Source organism: Archocentrus centrarchus, chromosome 20 (assembly GCF_007364275.1).
Source record: "Archocentrus centrarchus isolate MPI-CPG fArcCen1 chromosome 20, fArcCen1, whole genome shotgun sequence".
In the NCBI taxonomy this organism is placed as follows: Eukaryota; Metazoa; Chordata; class Actinopteri; order Cichliformes; family Cichlidae; genus Archocentrus; species Archocentrus centrarchus.
In genome coordinates this window covers 30,594,990-30,617,497 of record NC_044365.1, presented here as the reverse complement: position 1 = coordinate 30,617,497, position 22,508 = coordinate 30,594,990, and the positions used below count along the sequence as shown (strand labels likewise).

The following is a 22,508-nucleotide window of genomic DNA, read 5'->3' as shown; positions in this document are numbered from 1 at the left end:
TGGAGAACTTGACTGCATACTGAGGAGGTAATTCAGCCATTTGATTCAGGTGTGTTGGATCAGGGACACATCTAAAACCTGCAGGACAGGGGCTCTCGAGGCCTGGATTTGAAGAGCCCTGCTCTAAACCCTTCCACCTTCGACACTGGCCGACCTTTTAATAGCAAAAGTTGACAGATTATTAATTGTGCAGCATGTCTTTAACAATTGTTTCTGTTCAGTATCATATGAGGGATTCATCACAACTGCGAGATCTGACACACCAGCCTGTCACAAACAGGAGCCACCAAATACCTTTACATTTAAGAAGTATTTGAACTATTTGTACACACAGCCCATAGACGTTTGACGATCCTGCTAAACGTGCTGTAACTGGAAACGTCTGTCAGCCTTTGCTAACTCAGCTGTTAAATGCTTTTCAGTAGTGCTTAGAACAAGGGCAAAAATGTATGCCTATAATAATGAAATGTGAAATGTGGAAATGCCCATTCTTATCCGGTGTAATGGTGTAACGCATATACTGCAACAGTGACACCTTAGACCATTTGATCTGTAAATGAGCTCTCAGTGATTTAGATCTAGGCTGCAAAGACAGCCAGACTTCCTCATTCAGCTTACCCTTTCAATACAGAGCCACTTTATCAGTCATCTTCCCACTGTTTACGGGTGTACAGCCTATATCTGAAGGGACATAATAAGATGATAATTTGCAGATGTGCATTATCTGATTCTCTGCTGCGATTATAATCTGCAGTAAATTGTGGCAAACATTCCCATGGCACACCCAGATTAATGGAAATGGGAGGTCTGCTGTAAGTAAAGACCAGTAGGCCATGACAGCAGTTTCGCTTTACTCGTTATCCGGTCAGAATCAGTTCAACGAACCCTGGCTATAAATAGATACAGTGAGTGTTACTGGACAGACCACTGTGTTGGTGGTTAGTGAGCATGTGTGTATCTTTAAGAATTCAGCTGCAATTTGAGCCCTATAGGAAAGAGAGAGGCTGATAGAGAAGTCACACACCAACACCGCCCCCTCCATCATTTCTGTAATCGAGCGTCGAGCTGCGTGATCTGCACCTCTGCATTATGCGCGTTTGGTGTCGGTGGGGATTCTCGGTAAACACATAAAAAACCGGCACAGGCACAGAGCTCCAGCCCCTTCGCATCCCCCACAAGTTGCTAGTGTGTGTGGAGCAGGAGGCGGGCTGTCTTGTTTATCAAAAATGACTCGACATGGCTGTACCGTTTACTCAACCCTCACGGTTCTGCGAGCGAGCCCAGAAACTATAACCAGCTGAGAGAGAGAGACGCAAAATATCTTAATGAACGTCATAAGGTAGGTCCGTTTGGGATTATTTTCTCTGCTGCTACATATGAGGCTGGCACACGAAGACACGACCAGGCCGGTGTTATTTCTCTTCAATATACTACAGCAGCTGGCCAGGCAATGCGGCGTAAACTGGCCTTGGGAGTGCTGTTATTTATACCCGCTTCTTTGTTTAAAAGGAAATCAAGACCTGATAAATGGCATCTTTATGGCATTTGATTCTGCACTGCATGTTTAACATACGATCCCGGTGATGCAACGCCAACCCGAGCTATTTCCGTGGGGCTGTCGTTTCCTCGTTTTAAAATCAGAAGAAGAGAGAGGGAAAAAAAAAAAAAAAAAAAAACTCCATCTGTATTACGCAAGCGCAAATGTCAGTCCTTATAGGAACGTATAGGCCGGCTCTGCGATATTCCAGCAAGAAACCTGTTTCGGTTGTATGTCTTTCATTTCCCAGAAATTCTAGTCTAGGCTCGGTTTCAAGGCGGGCCCAGATTTGCTGCGTTCTGTCCCAGCTGTTATTTGGGGTTAATTCCTCCCAATTGATTCAAGCCACATTTTCAGATGGGTGTTCTTCGAAGCGAGATGAATGGGTTAGCGAGCTATGTCGAGCTTAAAGTCAGACTTTTTCTGTGTCACGACAGTGGCTCTGCTTTTACCTCACTAAATCACCATGGTAACTTACGATGAACACATAACCTGGCTGGGAGCAGGTTATATTCAGAGTTTCCGGTTAAACTCCACGTTTTCACTGATCCCTTCATTCACAGCATGTTCTAAGCGCAGTATAGAGTCTCTGCTGAATGAAGCCCAGCTGTAAAGTTACAGTTTGTATAAATTTGGTGATGCAGAAAATGTATAAATGTTTCTATTCATGATACTGCTCTGCTTCTAAGTCGGTAGCTCCTAGAACACAGAACCAAGAATATCTAGAATATCTATCAAAATCAATTTGATCTAACCACATACTAAAGTAATTACTCAGGTTGGCATATGCACCAGTGTTTTTGTTGTGCTGTGAGTGCATGTGCTGTAATTGAAAAGGGAACATTTATTGCTTTAAAAAAAAATACTTAGCTTTATTGAGGTCTTGTATGGTCATTAATTTACACAGCATTCTTCTGTTTGGTGCTCAACCTTTGCAGCCGTTTATCCTGTGAGACACGGGCAGGACACAAATATGCATGTTTATTAAAAAAAAACAAACAGTCCTTGTAGGAAGAACAGAGAGCAGTTTTACTCAAATATCTCTGGGGCCAATATCACTATGTGGTCACTTGAGTAACAAGTCTTTGTACCTTCCAGCGTGCTATGTCGGAAGCACTGATGCCCACTGTTCACCAGTGTTTTGTGGGCAGGTGTATGGAGAGGACTCTAGAATTGGCCTTTCAGTTCCCTCATGATTTCCTTTCTTTTACTGTAGTGTCTCAGTAAAGCACACTGTTTGTCCTCAGACATTTCTTTGGTGTACCAAAGGAACAGATGCAGGTACCAAATCACCAAGGCCAGAGCTCCTGGGACTGAGATATGTGTTTTGTGTGCCTGTGCTGGGAGACGCTCCGTTTTGTTGCTTGGGGATGTAAATGTGTCTTTAAATTTAACTGACTTGGCTTTTTGCCAAATGCAAATAACTTAAAACTAACATAAAACAGTTAGACTCCACATCAATTTTGGGGTCTAACATTAGCTGAAGGCCACTTATTCATGTTACTACGAGAACTCTGAACAGCCTTTTTAACTCCTTTTAGTTAAAGCACATTAGGCACGCTGAGAGGGAGGTTTACATTTTGAGTGAGCTGTCCCCTTTAAAAAGTTGTCGGTGATTAGTAATGTTAGTTTTAGATATAGGAGATTGGTGCTATCTGGGTCAAAGTGGCATTAATTCCAGGGAGCCTTCCTGATTGGCTGGTGACAGGTGACATGATGCCAGAGGTTTTTGAAGACAGCAGACAGGTTTGTGTGATTTTTCACTTTTCATTGAGGTGGAGAAACTTGGAGATGGTTGAGATGCTGAGAGTCTGTGTGGTTTGAGGACAGTAAGAACCTGCTGGTGGAAGCTGGAAGAATTGGCTGCTTGGGTAGTTAGCTTTGTGAGCTGAAGGGCCCATGAAGCCTATGCGGGAGTAGAGAAGAAGCAGTTGGATTGGCAAATTGGTATGTAGCAGCACATTGGGATCCCATAAAGAAAAATGCACCATATGCTGTAAATATAAAATGTTTTTTATTGAACCTTTCAGTGCTATGTTCTGCTCTGAACCCAGTCACTTATACCTCAGCAAAATAGGGGGACACAAAAAAACTTTGCTTATCATAGAGCTGCTTGGTGGCCAGTGTAGAGTACTGAGTGAGTTCTTGGAACCAGGACCTATTCTCAAGTTTGATATTAGTTTAAACACATCATTTTATATGGATATTTATTATTATCATAGTATTTAATCAATTACAGTGTGACCCTTAAATTTTCTTTCTATAAAATCGTCTGTGCAGTGTAGGGAAATCATAATTATGTGAAGACCTAGTAATATAAATGTCTCACAACTACTGAATGGCTTGCAACATGTGTGGTTGTCCCTGTTAACAACACGATTCACCGGATGAATTGTGTTGTTCATTCTTTGTCTTTTGCTTTAGTCTCACCAGCAGGTCAAAGTTTGCACTAACTCAGTGACATAACTCACAATCTGTCCAGTGCACTGACCTTGGTGATCTGCTAGGTTTTAGTACATTACCAAGAAATAGTTAATGGACATCAGTGTCCTCCTGTGGATGAATTGCAATCACATTGATCATCTGTTAACTTTTTAATTATCTATGCCATTTTGCTTTATGTGGCAACTAGTGCTGCAACGATTAGTCGACATTGTCGACAATAATCGACAATAAAAATAGTTGACGACGAATTTAATTGTCGATAATAGTCGTTTATTATTACTGGTGATTTTTTTTTTCTTTAACGTAGTGAGACATCTTTCTGTCCGTCTATCTCTGGCGAGCTTCACACATGCGCAATCCGGTTGTTAAGTGACGATGTAGAATTCCATTTCCGGGTCCAAACTGTCACGTGATCAATTTGCGGCAATGCTGTGACCCTGGTTGTTTTAGCTCGGAAAAAAAGCACACTCAGCTGTGATTTTACCGATGAGAAAGAGAAGCGGAAATGGCTGCAGTTGATAAGGTATGTTACAATCTTTAATAGTGAACAGTCATTGGTTATATCGTTGCTGTTTATTTAGAAGCATTTGGACCCGGAAATGACGTCAGACTTAAAGACCGGATAGCATTCAGTGCCGGTGTTGTGCCAAAAAGTGATCGGCTGCCATACAGTGATTTTCGATGTTTCTATGTGCTTTTATGTGTAATGTCGTTGCTTATATTGGTGAATAGAGTGTAGTCAATAGGATTTATCAAGGGCTTAAATACAAAATGAAGAAATGACCTGTTTTTCAAGTATGTTTATAACTCTGCATTATTGCACGTACATTATAATAAATCCAGTCCTCTTTGGTCACTTAAAATATCTTTATAGAGTGTAATGTTATATTTGTTCTGATTTCTGCTGTCCTCTTGGCCAGATTTCTCTTTAAAATCTGACCAATCACAGTTTTTACCCTGATAAATAAAGAATATATAAAAGTTGCTGCCAAAAACTGATTGCAGCTTCTACCTTGTGACAGAAATGTTGTTTCTCACTCAAAATGGCTTGATATCATTCACGAGACAAATGTTTGACATATTTTTCACAGATTATAGGTCAGCAAGTCATTTACAACAGTTTAAATATGGACAATCATTTTCTGGCAATCACTTTTTGGCAGACGATCACTTTTTGGCACAACACCGGCACGTTTAGTGATGGGGGATACTGGTGAAACTGAGCCAACTTTGTTTTACAGGGACGAAAAGTACTCTATATTTTTTTTTTTTTTTATGGTTGGAAAAATGGACCGTTAAAGTTATATCAGCAGCAAACCTGATTAAAAGTTTACTACCACATTTTAAATAACGTTATGCTAAATGTAAAAGCTGATAGCTAAATAAGTGCCATTTCATAATTACGTGATTCATAATCCGATTAGTCGACTAATCGTTTCAATAGTTGAGGAGTAATCGACTATCAGATTAGTTAGTTAGTTTGTTAGTTGCAGCCCTAGTGGCAACATGAGTACATGCTGTAACATTTAATTGCTTGTTGAAAGACTTCCATACAACTGTAATGTTTAAGCTTTGTACTGTTATTCTGCAGTTATTGCTACTCATTGAATGTGCCGTATTTGAAACTGCTTCTGAGACCTACATCCTACACAAAGCACTTGCCTCTGGACATGTCCCGCTTCCTCTCTGTGCTGAGGTGATTATTCATACTGTGAGTGTGAATGATTCAGTGACATTCACAGATTCATCTGACAGAGAATGAGGCCAGCTTTAGAAGAAGAATATTCAACAGCAACTGTATCTATCATTTTGAATACTTGATTTCAAGGCTGTCATTTATTCACACAGATCTGTGAATAAACAACAGGCTGTGCCTGTTTTTCTTCAGTGGGCACAGTCCTTTCCCTTTCACATCAGGTCATCTGTAGCCGTTGTTCCAGTTTTGTCACAGCCGCCACCACATGTTCCATTATGAAATCCTAAATGGGTTTATAGATCCAAATGCAGAAATTGTGCTGCTGTTGTGGATACTGGTGGAGTGGCATTTGTCAAAGCTGGAGGTTAAAGTTTAAAAAAAAAAAAGGATTATTTCAAACAAACCCACAGAGCTCAAACTGGGCAAATGGGCCCAAAAAAGGAAATTCTAGATACTGAAATACACCATCTCATCATAAACGTCTTAACTAGGAGTGAATATTGATTTTGATTCAGAGTGAAAAGTGAAATACAGGTAGTGTACAGCCAGAAGAAAGTGCATGCCTGTGACTCAGGCAAATGTGCGAATGCTTCTATGCTGTGGGTTTCCTGTAACTGTTTTGAGGTGAAACTGACTGAAACCCATACCAGAACATGCTTTGAGGCGTTCAGTTCTGATGGCGTGGATTGGGTAAAATCTTTTGATGTAAAACTTTTTTGCATGATGAAACTGCAGTGAAGGACATCAGCATGCACCCAGGAAGTCTTGATAATTTTGCCTTCCGCCTGAAGAGATGCACTTCCTGTGTTGTTATACATTAGCCTGCCACTCAGAAATTCACATTCATCATTCAGTTTTTGGTGCAAGCCCTGAAAACTTGAAGAGGCGGATAGAACAGATTTGACAACTGCTCATCCTTAAGAGGTTTTCAATGGGGATTGGTGACTAAATTATAGCAAAACATGGATTGTTGATCATTTCCCAAGGTTTAACCCACTTTTTCTGTTTAAGGCCAGTTTAAGACCTTACTGACTGCTTTGATTTGATTACTTTACTTAGTTGCAGCTCTTCAGGTGCATTTTATCATTTTTCTGGTGCCAAAGATCACGTGAAAGTGCCAAGTGATGTATGAAAGTATTCACATGGTCAGTGGGCACTGCATTCTTTGTTTTTCAGATTAGTGTTGTGTTAGAAAACTGTCATGTGCAAGTCATAATAATCATGATTATCTGATTATCTTACTTGTTTGAACTGCAGTAGCTGTGAACAGAGAGATGCCCGCGTGATGAGGAATAAACTTTGTATGACTCTTTTAAGAGTTGTTTTGTACAATAACATGTACTTAGCTTACCTTAAAGGGATAACTCTTTATCAGGCAAGTGACTTTATTTGTTTTAACCACAGCCTGGAAACCCTCCTCTGACTCTTGTTTAAGTTCTCTATTTGTGTAATTAACTGCCAGTAGATGAGGGGGGGTGAAAGGTTATACCAATGTCAGTTTTTAGATCTTGCCAAAGTGAAACTGTCAAACTGGTATTGTGTGGTTCTACTTTCTCTTACTGCCATATAAGGTATAAAATGCTCTGAAACACTTCAAGTATGCACCTGCAGGCTGTCAAGCAGAACACAACCGTCTCGTCCTGTAGAAGAATTAAAAAGCTCTTAAGCTGGGAGTTGATCGTGTGGGCCTGGTCCTTGATAAAATTCCTGGGATTTTTCCCACCATGTTTTTTAAAAAAAAATGACTAACTTTTCAAGTTGTCTAACCTTTACCCTTCACTCTGTCATCTTGCAGTAAAGTTGGGTGGCCATGGACCCTTTCAGCCAGCTCATTCTCATCATCTCGGTGACCAGCTTCTTCACCTTCCAGTGGCTCTTCCACAGAGTCAGCCCCTGGATGTCTGTACGCATCAGTCCTGGCTTCCTTGGCCTCAGTGACAAGCAGAAGGTGGAATGGAACTCGAGGTGACCCGACGTAACTCTTAATCTCACTGAGTGATGAATATTTGCATCCACTGGGCTGCAGAGAGTGTAACACTGTTGCACTCTCTCTCACACTTAACAGAGGAGGGTTTTGTTTTAGCTCTGGCCAAACATGTCTACTAACACTCAGCTCACATATTTACTGGTGCAGTCACACAAGACTTGCATGTAGGATTCATTGTGTGCTTTGCAATGTTTACTCTGTTGGTTTAAGGAGCCAGCAGCATGGTGGAGATGAACTGGAATGGTTTTTTGGGCATTCAGGCTGATCTAGCCTGGTCCAACTACCTTGAATCTTGCCTTTACATTTTCTCTGTTCATTACTCATGAGAGTACTCAGATTGGACGCATGATTTAAAAGGGAAAGTGAATTATATGTGGAAATGGATCCAGGCTGTGGGGATCCTGTTAAGGTGCCTGACTTCACAGATTGTATTTAGACAGCGTTGCTGTCACTGTTGCTGTCAGTGTCTTTCTGACTGACTGCTGAGAACTGTTGGACTGTCTCACTGTTTGAGTGATTGAATGGGACTGTGTGCTGCTCTGTCTGACCCTTCAGCAGTGTTTAATCTCTTAGTGTAATTGGTCTGAATCTGCATGCAGTCCTGACAGGCAATCAGTTGATCTGCAGTGAGTACTAAAAATTCCTCTCTGAAACACAGAGCAGCTTCAAGGCACTTTTAATGAATAAAAAGAAAAATCTATTACTGTGTCATCATCTGCCCTTTTCAGAGACGAGCAGATAATCGAGCCTGTATGTATTTTCTTTTCATTTCAGGACAGTGTCAACGTTTCACGCGTTGTTGGTGGGGATCTTCTGTCTTTACATTCTGTTTTTTGATGATGCTGTCAATGAAGATCCAGTTTGGTAAGAGTTTTGGCTTTAAGTTTAACATTTTTAACCTTTTCTGTCAAAACCTTTGGTTCATAATGAAAGTCTTATGCTAACTGTGTAAACCTGGATTATCTGAATCTTCACCTGTCTTAATTGTAACATTAGCAGCCCTGCCCTGCTTTTTGTTAGACTGGATAAATTTGCTCTCTGACACCACGAGCCAAGTCTGTACATGTGATGCACTAAAACTGACAGCTTGACAAGTATACAGCACTAATCTCAGCGGTCACACTGAGGAAAACAGTGGCTGGACACCCTGGCCCGACCAAAGTGACTCCAACTGTGTGCAGTGAACTTGCGATCGCGGTGCGTTTGAAATGGCTGTTTCAAACACAGGGACCAGGTCGGTGACCACTCGCAGTCTTAAAAGTGACTTTATTGTGTCAAGACAGTCGTACAACAGCAATAAGTCAGAGTGAGTCTGCTATCAGTTTGTCATTGACTGGGGCCAAGTTGGCAATTACAATCTGTTAATCTGTTCATGATCATACAGCGATTAACTTTGGTTAATCATCAGATTGCAAATCTGTTGTCATCTGCATACACAGAAATTCGCATTAACTGCTTACACTCAGAGTCCAGTCAGAACGTCTTAGATTTGAAACAGAAATTCTTTCCCCAAATAGTGACGTAGTTTCTGCAGGACAGTGATATAACTGCTAAATGTTACAGTTGTTCAGCAACCTTGCTTTTCCATAGGAATATAACCAGAATTCAACCAGCTGAGTTAAGTTGGGTACCGTGTTGCAAAATGACGTGTTGCCGACGAGTTGCACAGATTGACTCAGATTGATTGCAGTCTGATTGCATTTATATATTAGATGGCATTTACTTGAAAACGTTCTGCAATCCGTCTGAAAGTGATTGCAGTGAGTCCGAGTCAGACGTGATTGTCTGGAGACAGGTTGCCTCCCACGGGACGACCTGTGCAGATGCCTTGGAGTTGCATGTTGTTGTCAAAATTTTGAGAAAGTAAGTCAAAATTTCAAGTTGCGTATCTTAAAATTTTGAGTTAATAACTCAAAAATGTGACTTATTAACTCAAAATTTCAAGTTAACTCTGCCAGTCAGATAGCTCCGTGAAGGTATGTCATTTCTTTGTTACCTGGAAGCAGGAGGCTGAAGGCATCAACGTGAAAACATTAATTCCATACCTTTTATGCAGCTCTCATTTGCTAGAAGTCATTCAAAGGTCAAAAACCTGATGACTGTTTGTTCACATGTGCTGTGCACTGCTAGCTAACTGATACTGTTGCTACCCGATTTTGAGTGCGCATGCATTGGGGGACATCTGCTTCCGGGTAACAAGGAAATGACCTCTTTCATGGAGCTTCATGATTCACAGATCTAACTCGAAATTTTAACTAATAACTCAAAATTTCAACTTATCTTCTCAAAATTTCAACTTAATTTCCCGAAATTTTGAGATGCCTAACTTGAAATTTCAACTTAATAACTCAAATTGTGAGTTCAGTATCTTGAAATTTTGAGAAATTAAATTATTAATTAAATTAAATTATTGTTATGGATAGCAGTTTTTTTTCCACTAGTGGAAACAAGCTTTCATACCAGTGTGACCAAATTATAAAAGGTGATTTCTGCCTCACCATACCACCCCCACATGCCAGCGTGCACATGCACACAGACTCACACACACACACACACACACACACACACACACACACACACACACACACACACACACACACACACACACACACACACACACAAAGACTCTTTGATTTGTGTTTTAATAAAATGGTTCTTGCCACAAGATGCACAAAAGAATAAATCACACGCAGTGCAACTAAATGTTTTTTTGTTTTTTTCCATAGGGGAGATCCTACACTGGTCAAGACAAACGTCGCAATTACAACAGGCTACCTCATATCGGGTGAGAGAGATGCACAGTTTACTGGTAATCTTTGTGAAAGAGAGAGGACAAGAACATGCACATAATAAAATTTGATAAACCCTGATGCGTAGATGACTCACTCTCATTTCAGCCCTACTGTGCCAGCTGCTATTTCCAAATAGTTCTGTTGTAAGCACACTGAGTGCCTTGATTACACTAATGACGTGATATCTCTCTTTGCCCTGTTCTTCTGTTTTCCAGATTTGCTGCTGATATTTTATTATTGGAAGGCAATAGGCGACAAGTTTTTTGTAGTTCATCATCTGGCAGCATTGTATGCTTACTACTATGTACTGGTGAGTGCCCTGTTGCCCAATAGCAGAACGTGCAGGCAAGATGGGAAAGAGACAACCAAGGGTGAACAGTGTGTCCTTTTTAAGCTGGGTGGCTTTTTTTGTTTTGTTTTCTTGTGGTTGCTTTTTAGCTAATTCAGGCACCATTTAGATAGTCACATGACTCTCCACACAGCCATAGATGGTCATAGGTCAGCTTAATAAGGCACAGTCAGTATGGTTGGTGTTCTGTATAAGTGATAAATCTGACCCATGCAAATACATCAGATGGTTATCAGCATCAGCTCTGTCTTTTATTTCTCTGTGTGAGGGGAAAACGTGTTAAAGAAAGTAAAGCATTATTATTAGTTAGTAAGTTACAATATCAGTCTCTTTATCTTTCCATAGCAGTGCATTCTGTTTTGGCACTATTAAGGTGTGTGAGTGATAATGTCTGTTCCTTGGTGGTTGATACCGTTCCTAGAAATGGCTGATATGAAAATTAACACATTTAATAGTGTTGTTAAGATTGTAGGAAAAACCCTGATAATCTTGATGGGATTCAGCTCAGTGTGACCTTTCAGTCAGGTTTAGCACCTGTTGGTCATAATGTACTTTGTAAAACAACAGATAAGCTGTTTGTTGTGCAGGCTGTATGTTTGTTGCTCTGTCATACGCTGCCATACGCTGTGGTGTGCCAATGGTGACTCCATCCAGCGTTTGGGGGTGGCACTGTTCACTCTTGGTTCAATCTGAAACCCTCTAGGTTGCCAGGATCTGTCGCATAATTACGGGAAATGAATGACTATGGTATTTTTTGCATGGAATGCTCAGTGACGGTACTGGCTGATGACCCCCCCCTCCTCCCCTTTTCACCTTGCCCTTACAGTTTCTGTGCTTTTTCTTTTACTGACCCCCTTTAATGTTGTGTGACTCTGGTGTAAGCTAAACCTTTCTGAGCTTAGCACAGCCGAATGCTGAACTGTAACCACTGTGTGCATGCTCTAAGCTTTGAAGCGCTCTGCACAGGCAGAGATTTCTGTCTTGTTACTGTGCATGAAAACAGAAAGTATTTACCATTCTCAATTACTTACATGCCTATCTACAGTACCTTGGCTTCTGCCTGTCTGTCTTTTGTGCCAGAGCCTAGTCCTGCCTCCTCTTTTAGACTCCATGCCAAGTCCATCACATATTAGGCAGGCCCGTTTTTCAAATACCATGCTGAATGTATTCTCAAAGGTCTACTCCAGGAGTCTGGGGGATAAAAAGTAATTAGTGCTCCAAAGCATCTTACATGAAGTTTATTTTACAGTTACAGGGAACTGAGTTACAGTAAATGGATGCTCTGTATTCTCGACATTGAGGAAAAATGCAGTTTGCATTGCTCTGATAGTTGTCCCCAGAATTAAGCTATTCTGGATTAAAAAAAAATGCTTTACCTTATTTGGTGCTATTCTTTACTTTGGCAATGGCAAAGAAATTTGTAAAAAGCAGCGCAGCAGATGTAGTGTAAAGCTTACAGTCCATATTTACATCTTACTTCCTGCTTTTGCCTATTTTAGTCATGGTTGGATTTGCAGATTTTATTTATTTATTTTTAATCTGACAAACATGATTTCTATTTTTTTTCTTTCTTTCTTCTGGCATTGCTATTGAGAAATATTACCTTTCCATGTTTCTGTATCTGAACAATAATTGTATTAGTAATGGCAGTGAAATGGTGTGATTTCAAACAGACTGTAAATCCAGTCGTACATGTAGAAACGGAGCGCCTGTATCTAAAACAGTTCGGTAAATGAGCTGAAGTAGGCCATACTGTTACTGGACACTCATGACTGTTTCCTCGGACTAGATCTGAAATGCACATGGAACAGCAGCATGAATGTAGCCATGTTAAATTAGCTGTAATCACCCCCCCCCCAAAAAGTTGGCTAACTTTTGATGTCATTTTCATTTGATTTAGTTTTGTTCCCACCCAGATTTGTCATATGTTGTCAAAGTCTTATTAGTTAATGTGTTGAGTGTGTTTATGTGGAACTCGTCATGTCAAAACCAGGGATTTAATGATTCTCCAAATCCACTGTTCCACAGTTCATACCTTAACCTCTCCACATGCTAACTAGCTTATCCGTATCATTACACACATTACCAAAACTCTTCCTTAACCCATATTTCTTAGCCTGCATTTAAACACCTGCTGTTTGCAAAGAACAAGTACTCTAAAAATGATTCTACAGTTACGCTATTTCACCAAAAAGTTTTGCTAAGGTACCGGGAGTGTCCCTAAAGTTAAATGAAGATGGTGTAGCAATGCCTTTCAGACATGCGCCATAGCTGTCAAGTAATCTGAACAATATCACATTAACCTCCTCCTCTGTTACTGCACTCCTTGAACCTTGCCGCTTCCTTAAAACATCCTTTCGCCTCCATTTGTAATGTAAAGAAGTTCAGCGGTGGTGGCAACAGATAGGGCGCAGTAGGACAGCAAGGTCATGCAATGTGCTCAATTTTCAGAACCACTCCTATCCTATTTACTCAGTAAAGTTTGCCTACAAACAAAAATATTAAACTGTGAGGCATATAGCCCTAAATAAATTTACTCCTGCTGAGAAATATTAATTTCACAAAAGTACAAGTGAGACAAAAAAAGACTTAATGTCATTTTGTTTATGCTTTTCTATTGACAAGCCAGTAATTTAAATTATTTTAGGTACAGCATTCTTTTGTGCCGCAGTCTTTTGTGCTTCTTTTAACAGTCAAGCGTAGCTTATCAAAAATATTAGATGCATGCTCTTTTTTTTCCTCAATGTTGTAAGTGTTGCTTCTTCTTTGCTTTGTGTTGTGGCATCTTTTTTTTTTTTTTTGTTTTTGTTTTTTTTTTGTTTCCTTCTAATATATCTGTCTGTCTCTGTGTCCTTTTGCTGACTTTAACATAAATGGCCCCTCTTCAGTCCTTACATGCAAAAACTACCAAGATGAAGTTGGGTTGTGTCATCTCCGTTCATGCAAAAACTACCAAATGAGTTGTCATTTAAAACAAACCCAGAGCAGGTCTCGATCTAGATGGGGACTTCTTTATTCCTGTCTTGTCTGCTGTTATTGCTGTTGTGTTGTACTGAGCAGATATGATGCCCAGTCACAGTATGGACTTACCAGTTCCTAGAGGTACTAGCATGCTCATGCTAGATGGGAATATGCAGTTCCAAAAAAAGGTTTGTGACTCTGTGAAGGATTTCTAGGATTTCTACATTAATTTCTCGTAAAAGTGATGCGATCTTCATCTAAGTCACAATTATAGACAAAGACAATCTGACTAAACTAATACACAAATGGTTGTGCTTTTCACAGCTTTATTGAACAGAAACTCAAAGTACATGGCGTTTAAAAGCGAGTGAACATCTGTGCTAGTGACTTTTCCAGGAGCTCTAGTTTTGCACAGGATTGTGGGAGCTTTATCAAATCAGGGCCTGGATGTGTTGTTCCCTCAGTGAATTCAAAATTGTATGAATACAGAACAGATGCAAAAAAAATAAAATTTAAGGTTTGGAACGACCGAGTCCTGACTTTAGCCTAATGAAAATTCTGTAGCAAGACCTCAGGATGAAGCGTTTTTTGTTTTGTTTTTTTTAGGAAGGGACAGACCAGAATTCCTTTTCATTAGTGGTGCAGTGGTTAGCACTATGGTCTCACAACAACAAAGTCCTGGGTTCAAAACCACTGTACTGCTGGGGCCTTTCTGTGTGGAGTTTGGATGTTCTCCCTGTGCCTGCCTGAGTTCTTTCTGGGTACTCCGAAGTCCTCGCACTGTCCAGAGATGTGCTTGTTAGGTTGTCTGGTGATTGGCCACAGATACGAATGGTTTGTCTCTGTTAGCCTTGTAATAGACTGGCGACATGTCCAGGGTGTACCTCACCTCTTGCTTATGACAGCTGGAATAGGCTCTAGCCCCCTGTGACCCTAAATTGGATCACTGGAAGAAAATGGATAATTGGGAACTTTTATAATCAACTACAGGAACCATGTGATGGAGGTGGTTCCTTCTAAAGGAGGTTCTAGGATTTACTTGAGTCACCTGTTTCTTTGCCAGCCTGGACTGAGTGATTACTCAGAATCAGTTCACTGAGTGTGTTATCGGTTTAGACAAACTGTCTTTGTAAATGTGGCTTGGATTAAGATCAAAACACATTTTCATGAGTAATAAATGTTGATTTCCAAAGGGTTCACAAACCTTTTCTTGCAATTGTAAACTGCAGTACAGATGTACCCCGTTTGTATTACACAGTAAGTATCCTTCATTGACCAACTTTTGTTACAGCCCTGACGGTAAGTCTTTTGTGTAAAACGTTAGGCTGCTGGCCAAATAACTTTGAATTGTGCATTCTTAATTTGGACCCTCATATATGCCGAGTTTGTAGCCAGCAGTCTCGGAGAAGAAAAGAAAAAAAAAATCAGTTTTCAAGCTGCTGAGTCACATCGTCTTCAGATTCAGATCATAACACTTACTCTAATGAATGCACTTTTCAATAATGATTCAAGATTATTTGGCTAACTGAGGAATTTTAGTCCGAGTGCTTCAAAGGTTACTGCTGATTTAGCGATGTAGATCAGGTGACCAGTGTTCAGGATTGGGTGTCCTGAAAGTATCTTTCTGTTTTTCCAAGATTATCTTTATGCTATTTAGCAGCAGGTGAAATCTGCTGCAGATCAACTCATCCAAAAAAAAGAGTAGAATTCAGGACCTAATCCTGTAAACAATGACATGTTTGGCAGTCGTATGTATTGCTTTACATTCTGCATGGCTTCTGATTGCTCCTTCAACTAATGGCTGGCTGAATGTTTCTATAATTGTGCAGTATATGTATCAAGTGTTGTTTCTGACATTTGCTCTCTTTTCATTGTTGATGTTATTCAGATGAACTGTCTTGTATGTTAAAATATTTTTTTTTTGGCATTTTTTTTTTTTTTTAATGTTTGTTTGTTTTCTAAATGAAGACAAAATGTAAGCCGTCCATAGCTGCTTTATTTATTTTTTCACAATGAATTGGTGGGTATTTTAAGGATTAACTTATCAAGATATTTTCTTTGCTCAGAGTAATTGTTCAGATTAAAGCAAGATTCATTGTGACTTTTAATTTAAAAAAAATCTAAGCTTTGACTTCCATGATTTTTGGGGGTGGGGGTGGGGGGTATGATTAGTTTAAGTCTTTGCTTTCATAGATGCGACTGCTGTTCTCTCGATCCCGGTAAGAAATAATGTTTATGTTGAGAAGGTGGTGCACCAGCGTCATGCCCGTCATTCTCCAGCAGAGTTGTTGTTGTTGTGCCTCTCATGTCTTGTTGTCTTCCTGTCCTCGTCTTGTTTTTCCAGGGCCAAGGAATGTTGCCTTATTTTGCTAACTTCCGCCTGCTTGCTGAGTTTTCTACACCATGTGTAAACCAGCGGTATGTACTAGCTCACTGATGACCTGCATTTCAGGTCTTTCTAGGTCAGGGTTGACCTCAGTTATGAAGTAATATTTGTGGATTATACAATTTAGACACTTAACCTTGGAATGCAGCTCAGGTGACTGAGTAACAGTTAAGAATATCCCGCCTTTCCCACCTTTTCCATCCCTAGAGTTGCTTCAGCCATATCTTTAGGATCATCACAGGGATGAATGTGTGTGCAATTGTTTTTTTTTTTGTATGTTTGTTTGCTTTTTTGCATCTGGCAACCACCAGTAGATGACCAGTCACGAGGGTATTCCCCAACCTGTTGTGAGTGGTTGCTGGAAGTTGCTGGCAGTTGCTAATGTGTAATTGGTTGCAATAAGGTAAACGGTGCTGCACCAAAAACCTTTCACTTTGAAGGTGAATGGGCTCTATTTCCAGTTTGTGTTGCAAACTGGAAATAGTTTGCAACACAAACTATTTTTGTAAACGCACCGTTTACTCTCTAAGTAAACGGTGCCTGTTCAAAGACAAGCTAGTGTCTTCCATGCACATTCCTGTTCTACAGAACAATCTGGTAGTGACCAAAATGATCACAAGGAGGTTTTTGGTGCCGCACCGTCTTCGCAACCAAATTCACCCAATGCCAGCCAGCAAAGTCCTGCAACCACTTGCCAACTGATCAGGGAATACACAATTTTCCCTGGTGTCTGGAGGTTGCAAGGGACTCTCTAACCAGTGTGTAGGCCTGTGTGACTGAGGCCCTTGTCAACTTAGTGAAAATTTTAATCTCAGTTCATGCACAAAGAACATCACATATGACTCATAGTTGACTAATATTGAAATGAACAAGTCTGGATTGTCTGGCATATCTTTTTCTTTTACCAGGAGCTCTTTTTAAATAACTTGTTTCATTAAAACTGAAGGCTCACCTAACACTTTTTTTTTTTAAAGAGCTTTCTTTAATATAATGTTCCAAGTCACTTGTGACTGTCTTAAACATTTCTAAGATTGAAGTGAATTTTTATCCTGCTATTGTTTTCTGAAAACATGTGCTTCGTTTCAGCTGGTTCTTTGAGGTACTGGGTTATCCCAGGTCCTCCCGGCCCAACATGGCAAATGGCGTTGCCATGGCAGTGGTGTTTTTTCTGGTCCGCATCGCTGTCATGCCAGTCTACTACGGTCGCATGTATGCGGTCTATGGCACTGAGGCCTTCTACCTGGTGCCGTGGGGTGGCCGTGTAGCCTGGATCTGCTCTAGCATCTGCTTGGACATTATGAACATAATGTGGATGCATAAGATCGCCCGTGGATGCTACAAGGTCCTGCGATCAGCACACCGGAGCAAAGCTGGCGCACCTCAGGAAAACGGCAAGACAGATTAAGGGAACCAAGGTGTCACTGTTAAGAAAATGCCACAACAGACACACTGACAACACTCTGTGCAGTGGCTTGTAGCACGTTGGACCCTGACATGTAAGGCTGCTTTATTAGCAGCGTATCTGGGACTTTAGATTACAGGACTACATCCAATGAGGGAACTTGAGAGCAGGATATACCAATGGACCGTTTAAACTGGCCATCCCAAAGCCATGAAATGACCTCTTAGCAATACTGTGTGCATGGCCAATTATTTTTCTCTTGAACAATTTACAGGAGAGGTCATCCTGGGACAAAGGGGCTGTCAGCCCAACAACAAATTGTCAAAAAGTTTACCATTCTTTACAAACGTAGTGCTCAACAAGACTTTTGTATTAATGCTGCTGTCTGAGTTGCAGAATGAAAATGACGAAATAGGAGGAGGTCTTGATGTAAAGATGCGAGGAAACCTCCGGAGCATTTAGTGATACCACATTGATGGTCAGTGTCATAAAATCACTGTCAGATGCCTGTTGAAGGACACTAAATACAGACCTAATCAAATTACAAGTGCAGCGTCAGAAGAATTAGTGTGACTTTTATCACTCACCTTTTGTCATTTAAATTATTTTTAAGACCTTTATTTAACCTGGACGTGAAATGCCACAGATTAAGAAATTCTTTTGCGTGTGTTCTGGGCCAAAATGGGCAGATAAAAACCAGCATTTTAAGTCTATTAGAATAACATAAGTCCTGTTTGTTCATTTTAAATGTAGGGTTGAAGATGCATCAGTACACTTGTGCATTTTACTACTTTTGTCTTGCTGGAGTTGAGACACATAGGGTTTTAAAGATACAGAGAATTAACTGGTATTAATGAAACGAGATGTACAGAGTACCTTAGAAATGCTAAAAGGGAAAGTGAATGTCACTAGGGGTGTTTGTACAATCAGATATGTTAATCCAGTCAATTTGTGTACAAACTGATCACTTTGCATACTCAAAGGTGTGTTATTAAAACATTTTTCCCCCACATTGTATTTATTTTGCATTATGTAATGAATGTAGAGGGGTGCAGCCGACCTGAGTCAGTGTCCACAGACAAATGTGAGGAATTCAAAAGATAAACACAGGATTTCTTTCTTCACTACTTGCTGGCTCGACATTTAAACGCGTGCTTAACTGAAAATTGCACAAGGACAAAACATCAAATGTTGAGACTGAGAAATGTCATTGGCTGCTCACTGAATTCGAAAAAGGTTTCAAAAGAGCAAAAGACCGTAACAATGTAACGCATTGTTAGATTAAAGCTAACAATGCACATTTTTTTCAAAACACGACATTTTTCAGTTTCAGCATTTTATTTACATTTTATTTAACCAGGAAGTCCCACTGAGATGCAAAAAAAATCTCTTATAGAAGGGAGATGTTTAATATGCTGTTTAAATGATCTGAAAGTTTTTTTTTGTTGTTTTTTTTTACGACAATCAGTATTTCAGGTGGTTAAAGTTTTATGTGTCATTTATGACAGTTAGCTGTTAAAGGTCATGTGGTTGTCCCATAGATGGCGTGGGTGGCCTGTGTTGATTTATTGGATTGCTACAAGGGTTAAAGACTTAAGTGGGCATGAGACTATATGGGAGAAGTTGAGCAATTTGTGTTTCTTCTTAATTCTACTTAAACTCTTGATGTTACTCATACAACACTGAACACAGGAATCTTTCAGTCTGAAATTGGCAAGCGGCAACCGCTCGGTTTAAAAGTCACAATGGTTCACAGAAGATTTGTGGTACCTACTTGAATATTTGTTGCACCTTTTACATGAGCTATAGATCAAAAGCTTCTGTCAAATGTTTTGTGTCACAGAAACAGGGAATGTTAGTTTTTAAAGTCTGCCTTTCTATGCTTGGCATTTGATTTTGTTGCCTTTTTAAAATAACCTTATGATTGCACAGTCAATATTTTGTTACACCCAACTTACAATGCTGAAAAAATGTGTTGCTTTTCAGTGATTTTTACTTGTTTTCCTTGACTGTTGCCTGTCTTATGTGATTGATTGTTTGGCTCTTGTTATATAGATTCAAATGAAAGATTGAGAGGCTTTTTAAGGCTGGTTGCTTCCATGCTTTTATGTTATTTTTCATTTTATTTTATTTTTTTTATTAAATCTATTTGTGCCAGTGCTTAAACCATTGCTACTCCATAGTAAATGCATACTGTCACCATGAGGTTACAATGTGTATTTGTCTGTTTTCCCTCAAAATATGTTGTATACAATTGTGCCAACTTGCAACCATGGTTCAGATTGATTCTATTTAATTACCATCTCTGCATGCTGTGGCTAGTTGCAGAATAGCAAGGCTAGGTTTAGTCTGTCCTGTTGCGACGGTATGGGGTTCTTTTCTTGTACGCCATTATTACTGGCAAAATATTGGTGGGTGTCATCTTATCTGCAGGTGAATATCACTACTGGAAATCTTGGGAAAAGTGGGATGGGATCTAATGGGAAGTTTCACTGAAGTTTGATGGAAATAAGTGGTTTTTGGATGCTAGACCGCTTCTGGTAGAGCAGCACAGGCCCTGTGTGCAAGCTCATGCATGGTCAATATGGTCTTATTCAGGCACCTTCTATAACTGCATGTGGTATTGCATGGGGATTGCACTGTAAGCAAATATACATTTGCAAGAGTTTTGTTTTGTTTTGTTTTTTTAAAAGTACATGTACATAATGTTTACTTAAATGTTATTCTTGTACTGTGCCACATTAGGTAATCCACAGAAGCAGATATTTAGTACAATATCCAGCACAGAAATAACCAGAAAGGGAATACTTGAATACTAATCTTCACAGTTTATAACAGTTTGGGCAGTGCAAATGAACATTAATCCTTTTGAGCATCCTGCATTGTATGTGGACAGTTGTTTAATTTATTAATATGAAAGAAGGAGACATAAAACAAAGCAGATGCCATGGTAACATAGAGAGAGAGCCCAGTCCTGCTGAGTTATTTAAAGTGGTGTTGATGTTTCTTTAATGTTTGGAGGAGATGTGAGTAGGCAGAGTGTTTAGTGACATTCTGTGAATGTGCTGGAGATTAGAAAGTATTTGTCATTTCCATTTTTGTTTCTCCACAATAAATGCCAAATTAACTTATTTGAAGTGTCTCATGTAGTAAATAATTAGTAAAGAAATAATGGCCTCTTAAATATAAGTTCCATCGTGTGCAATCATAATCAATACGACAAGACGGCTTACCATTAGTTTTTCAAATGCATAAGGTACGATCTAAGTGACAATTTGGAGTGAAAACTTGGCAACAGCATATATGCACGGTAGGTTACAAACTAAACTCAGTGTTTAACAGTACCATTAAAGCTTGACGTTGTGAAGCGTATGTGGAGACAGCAGATGCTGTCATTTTACACTACCTTCATTGCAAGACACTTTATATCTGTTTTCATAAAGTTTATTTGTCCAAAACAACCCAATAAATACTTTGAAAATAAAAGTTTCAAACACTTTGGCAACGAATGACGTATTCATGCCTCAGTGGTGTAATTTCTGCCCCCTGGTGGTTAAAGTCAGAAAATAAAGGACCATTTGGCTTATTTATTAGGATTATTTTGGAACAACTAAAACTCCAGGCCACAAGATGACAATGTCGTCCTGTAGGTGCTGCCATTTATATAATCTATATATAATCTGTGTATGTGTAATTTTTTTCTGACAAGTAGCAATAAGAAATACAGAATACATTCCTAAAACAGTTCACCTAAGCCTCATGGCTTCTCTTTTTTAGTGTTTGCTACAGCTCTCAGTTTTATACAGCCGGGTTTGCAGATGTAAGAATAAGGCGGACATTGTGTCGCACGCCGAGCAACCCATTAATTTGTTGGGATACAACACCGCTGTAATTATAATCAGATCCAGTGCCTTAATGATGGCGCCGTGAGTGGGGATTGTGTTCCTTTGATCTTCTATTATGTGTTTAACTACAAAAATAGAAATAGGCTATAGTTTTGCTCTTTGCTTAGGAAATACAATCTGTTGCTGGTAGACCTGTCCACATTTGTGACTGGTCATATGCTGCCAGCATCGCCCCTATAGTGTTAATGCTAGGTGTGTTTGATTTGGCCACATCCTTGTCCAACCGCTGTGAGAACCTTTGTGTTTTCTTCAGAGATAATAACAAGGGACTGCACTTCTCTTTCTGATAACTAGGCAGCCACCCACTGGTGTAGTTGTTCGACTCTGTGTGATTGTATTTGTACAGGATGGCCTCAATGGTAAATTCATATTAAAGCGGTTTGAAATCTTTAACTTGGTGCTCAAAGTAGGTGAGATAAACACACCAATGACTCCTGAGTCGAATGAAAACGAACGTACACCCTCTTTCAATTCTAATTTTAGGTTTCAGGATGTAATTAAAAAAAATCATCTGGTCCTTTAGCAGGTCCTAAAATGATTTAAATACAACCTCAGAAAAACAAAAACAACAGCAACACATGACATCAGTACACTGTTTCATTATTTACTCAACAAAAACTAAGACAAAATACAAAAGCAGGGTGTGAAAAATTTAAGAACAATCTGAGTAACATCCACATGGATGGCAGGACCCAAGGTTTCCCAGCAGAACATTCCCCAAAGCATCACACGGCCTCCGTTGGCTTGCCTTCTTCCCATAGTGCATCCTGATACCAGGTGTTCTCCAGGTAAGACACACACACACCTTTGTGATGTAAAAGAAAATGTGATTCATCAGACCAGGCCGTCTTCTTCCTCTGCTCTGTGGTCCAGTTCTGATGTTCATGTGCCCTTTGTTGGTACTTTCAGCAGTAGACAGGGGTCAGCATGAGCTGGTCTGCTGCTATGCAACCCCATACACAACAAACTACGATGCACTGTGTGTTCTGACACTTTTCTATCAGAACCAGCATGAACTTTTTCAGCAATCTGAGCTACAGTAGCTCAT

At 39.8% G+C, this 22,508-nt stretch overlaps 1 protein-coding gene across 1 annotated transcript; it reads left to right on the top strand.

The window, feature by feature from the left end:
• The first annotated feature begins 1,052 nt into the window (after window positions 1-1,052).
• On the top strand, window positions 1,053-20,686 carry tlcd4a (TLC domain containing 4a). Its single transcript, XM_030756634.1, has 7 exons — window positions 1,053-1,339; window positions 7,474-7,643; window positions 8,440-8,529; window positions 10,392-10,450; window positions 10,673-10,767; window positions 16,112-16,185; window positions 17,240-20,686. Exons 2-7 carry the CDS (start codon window positions 7,489-7,491, stop codon window positions 17,556-17,558), a joined length of 792 nt encoding a protein of 263 aa, XP_030612494.1. The 5' UTR covers window positions 1,053-1,339; window positions 7,474-7,488; the 3' UTR covers window positions 17,559-20,686.
• The last annotated feature ends 1,822 nt before the right edge of the window (window positions 20,687-22,508 follow it).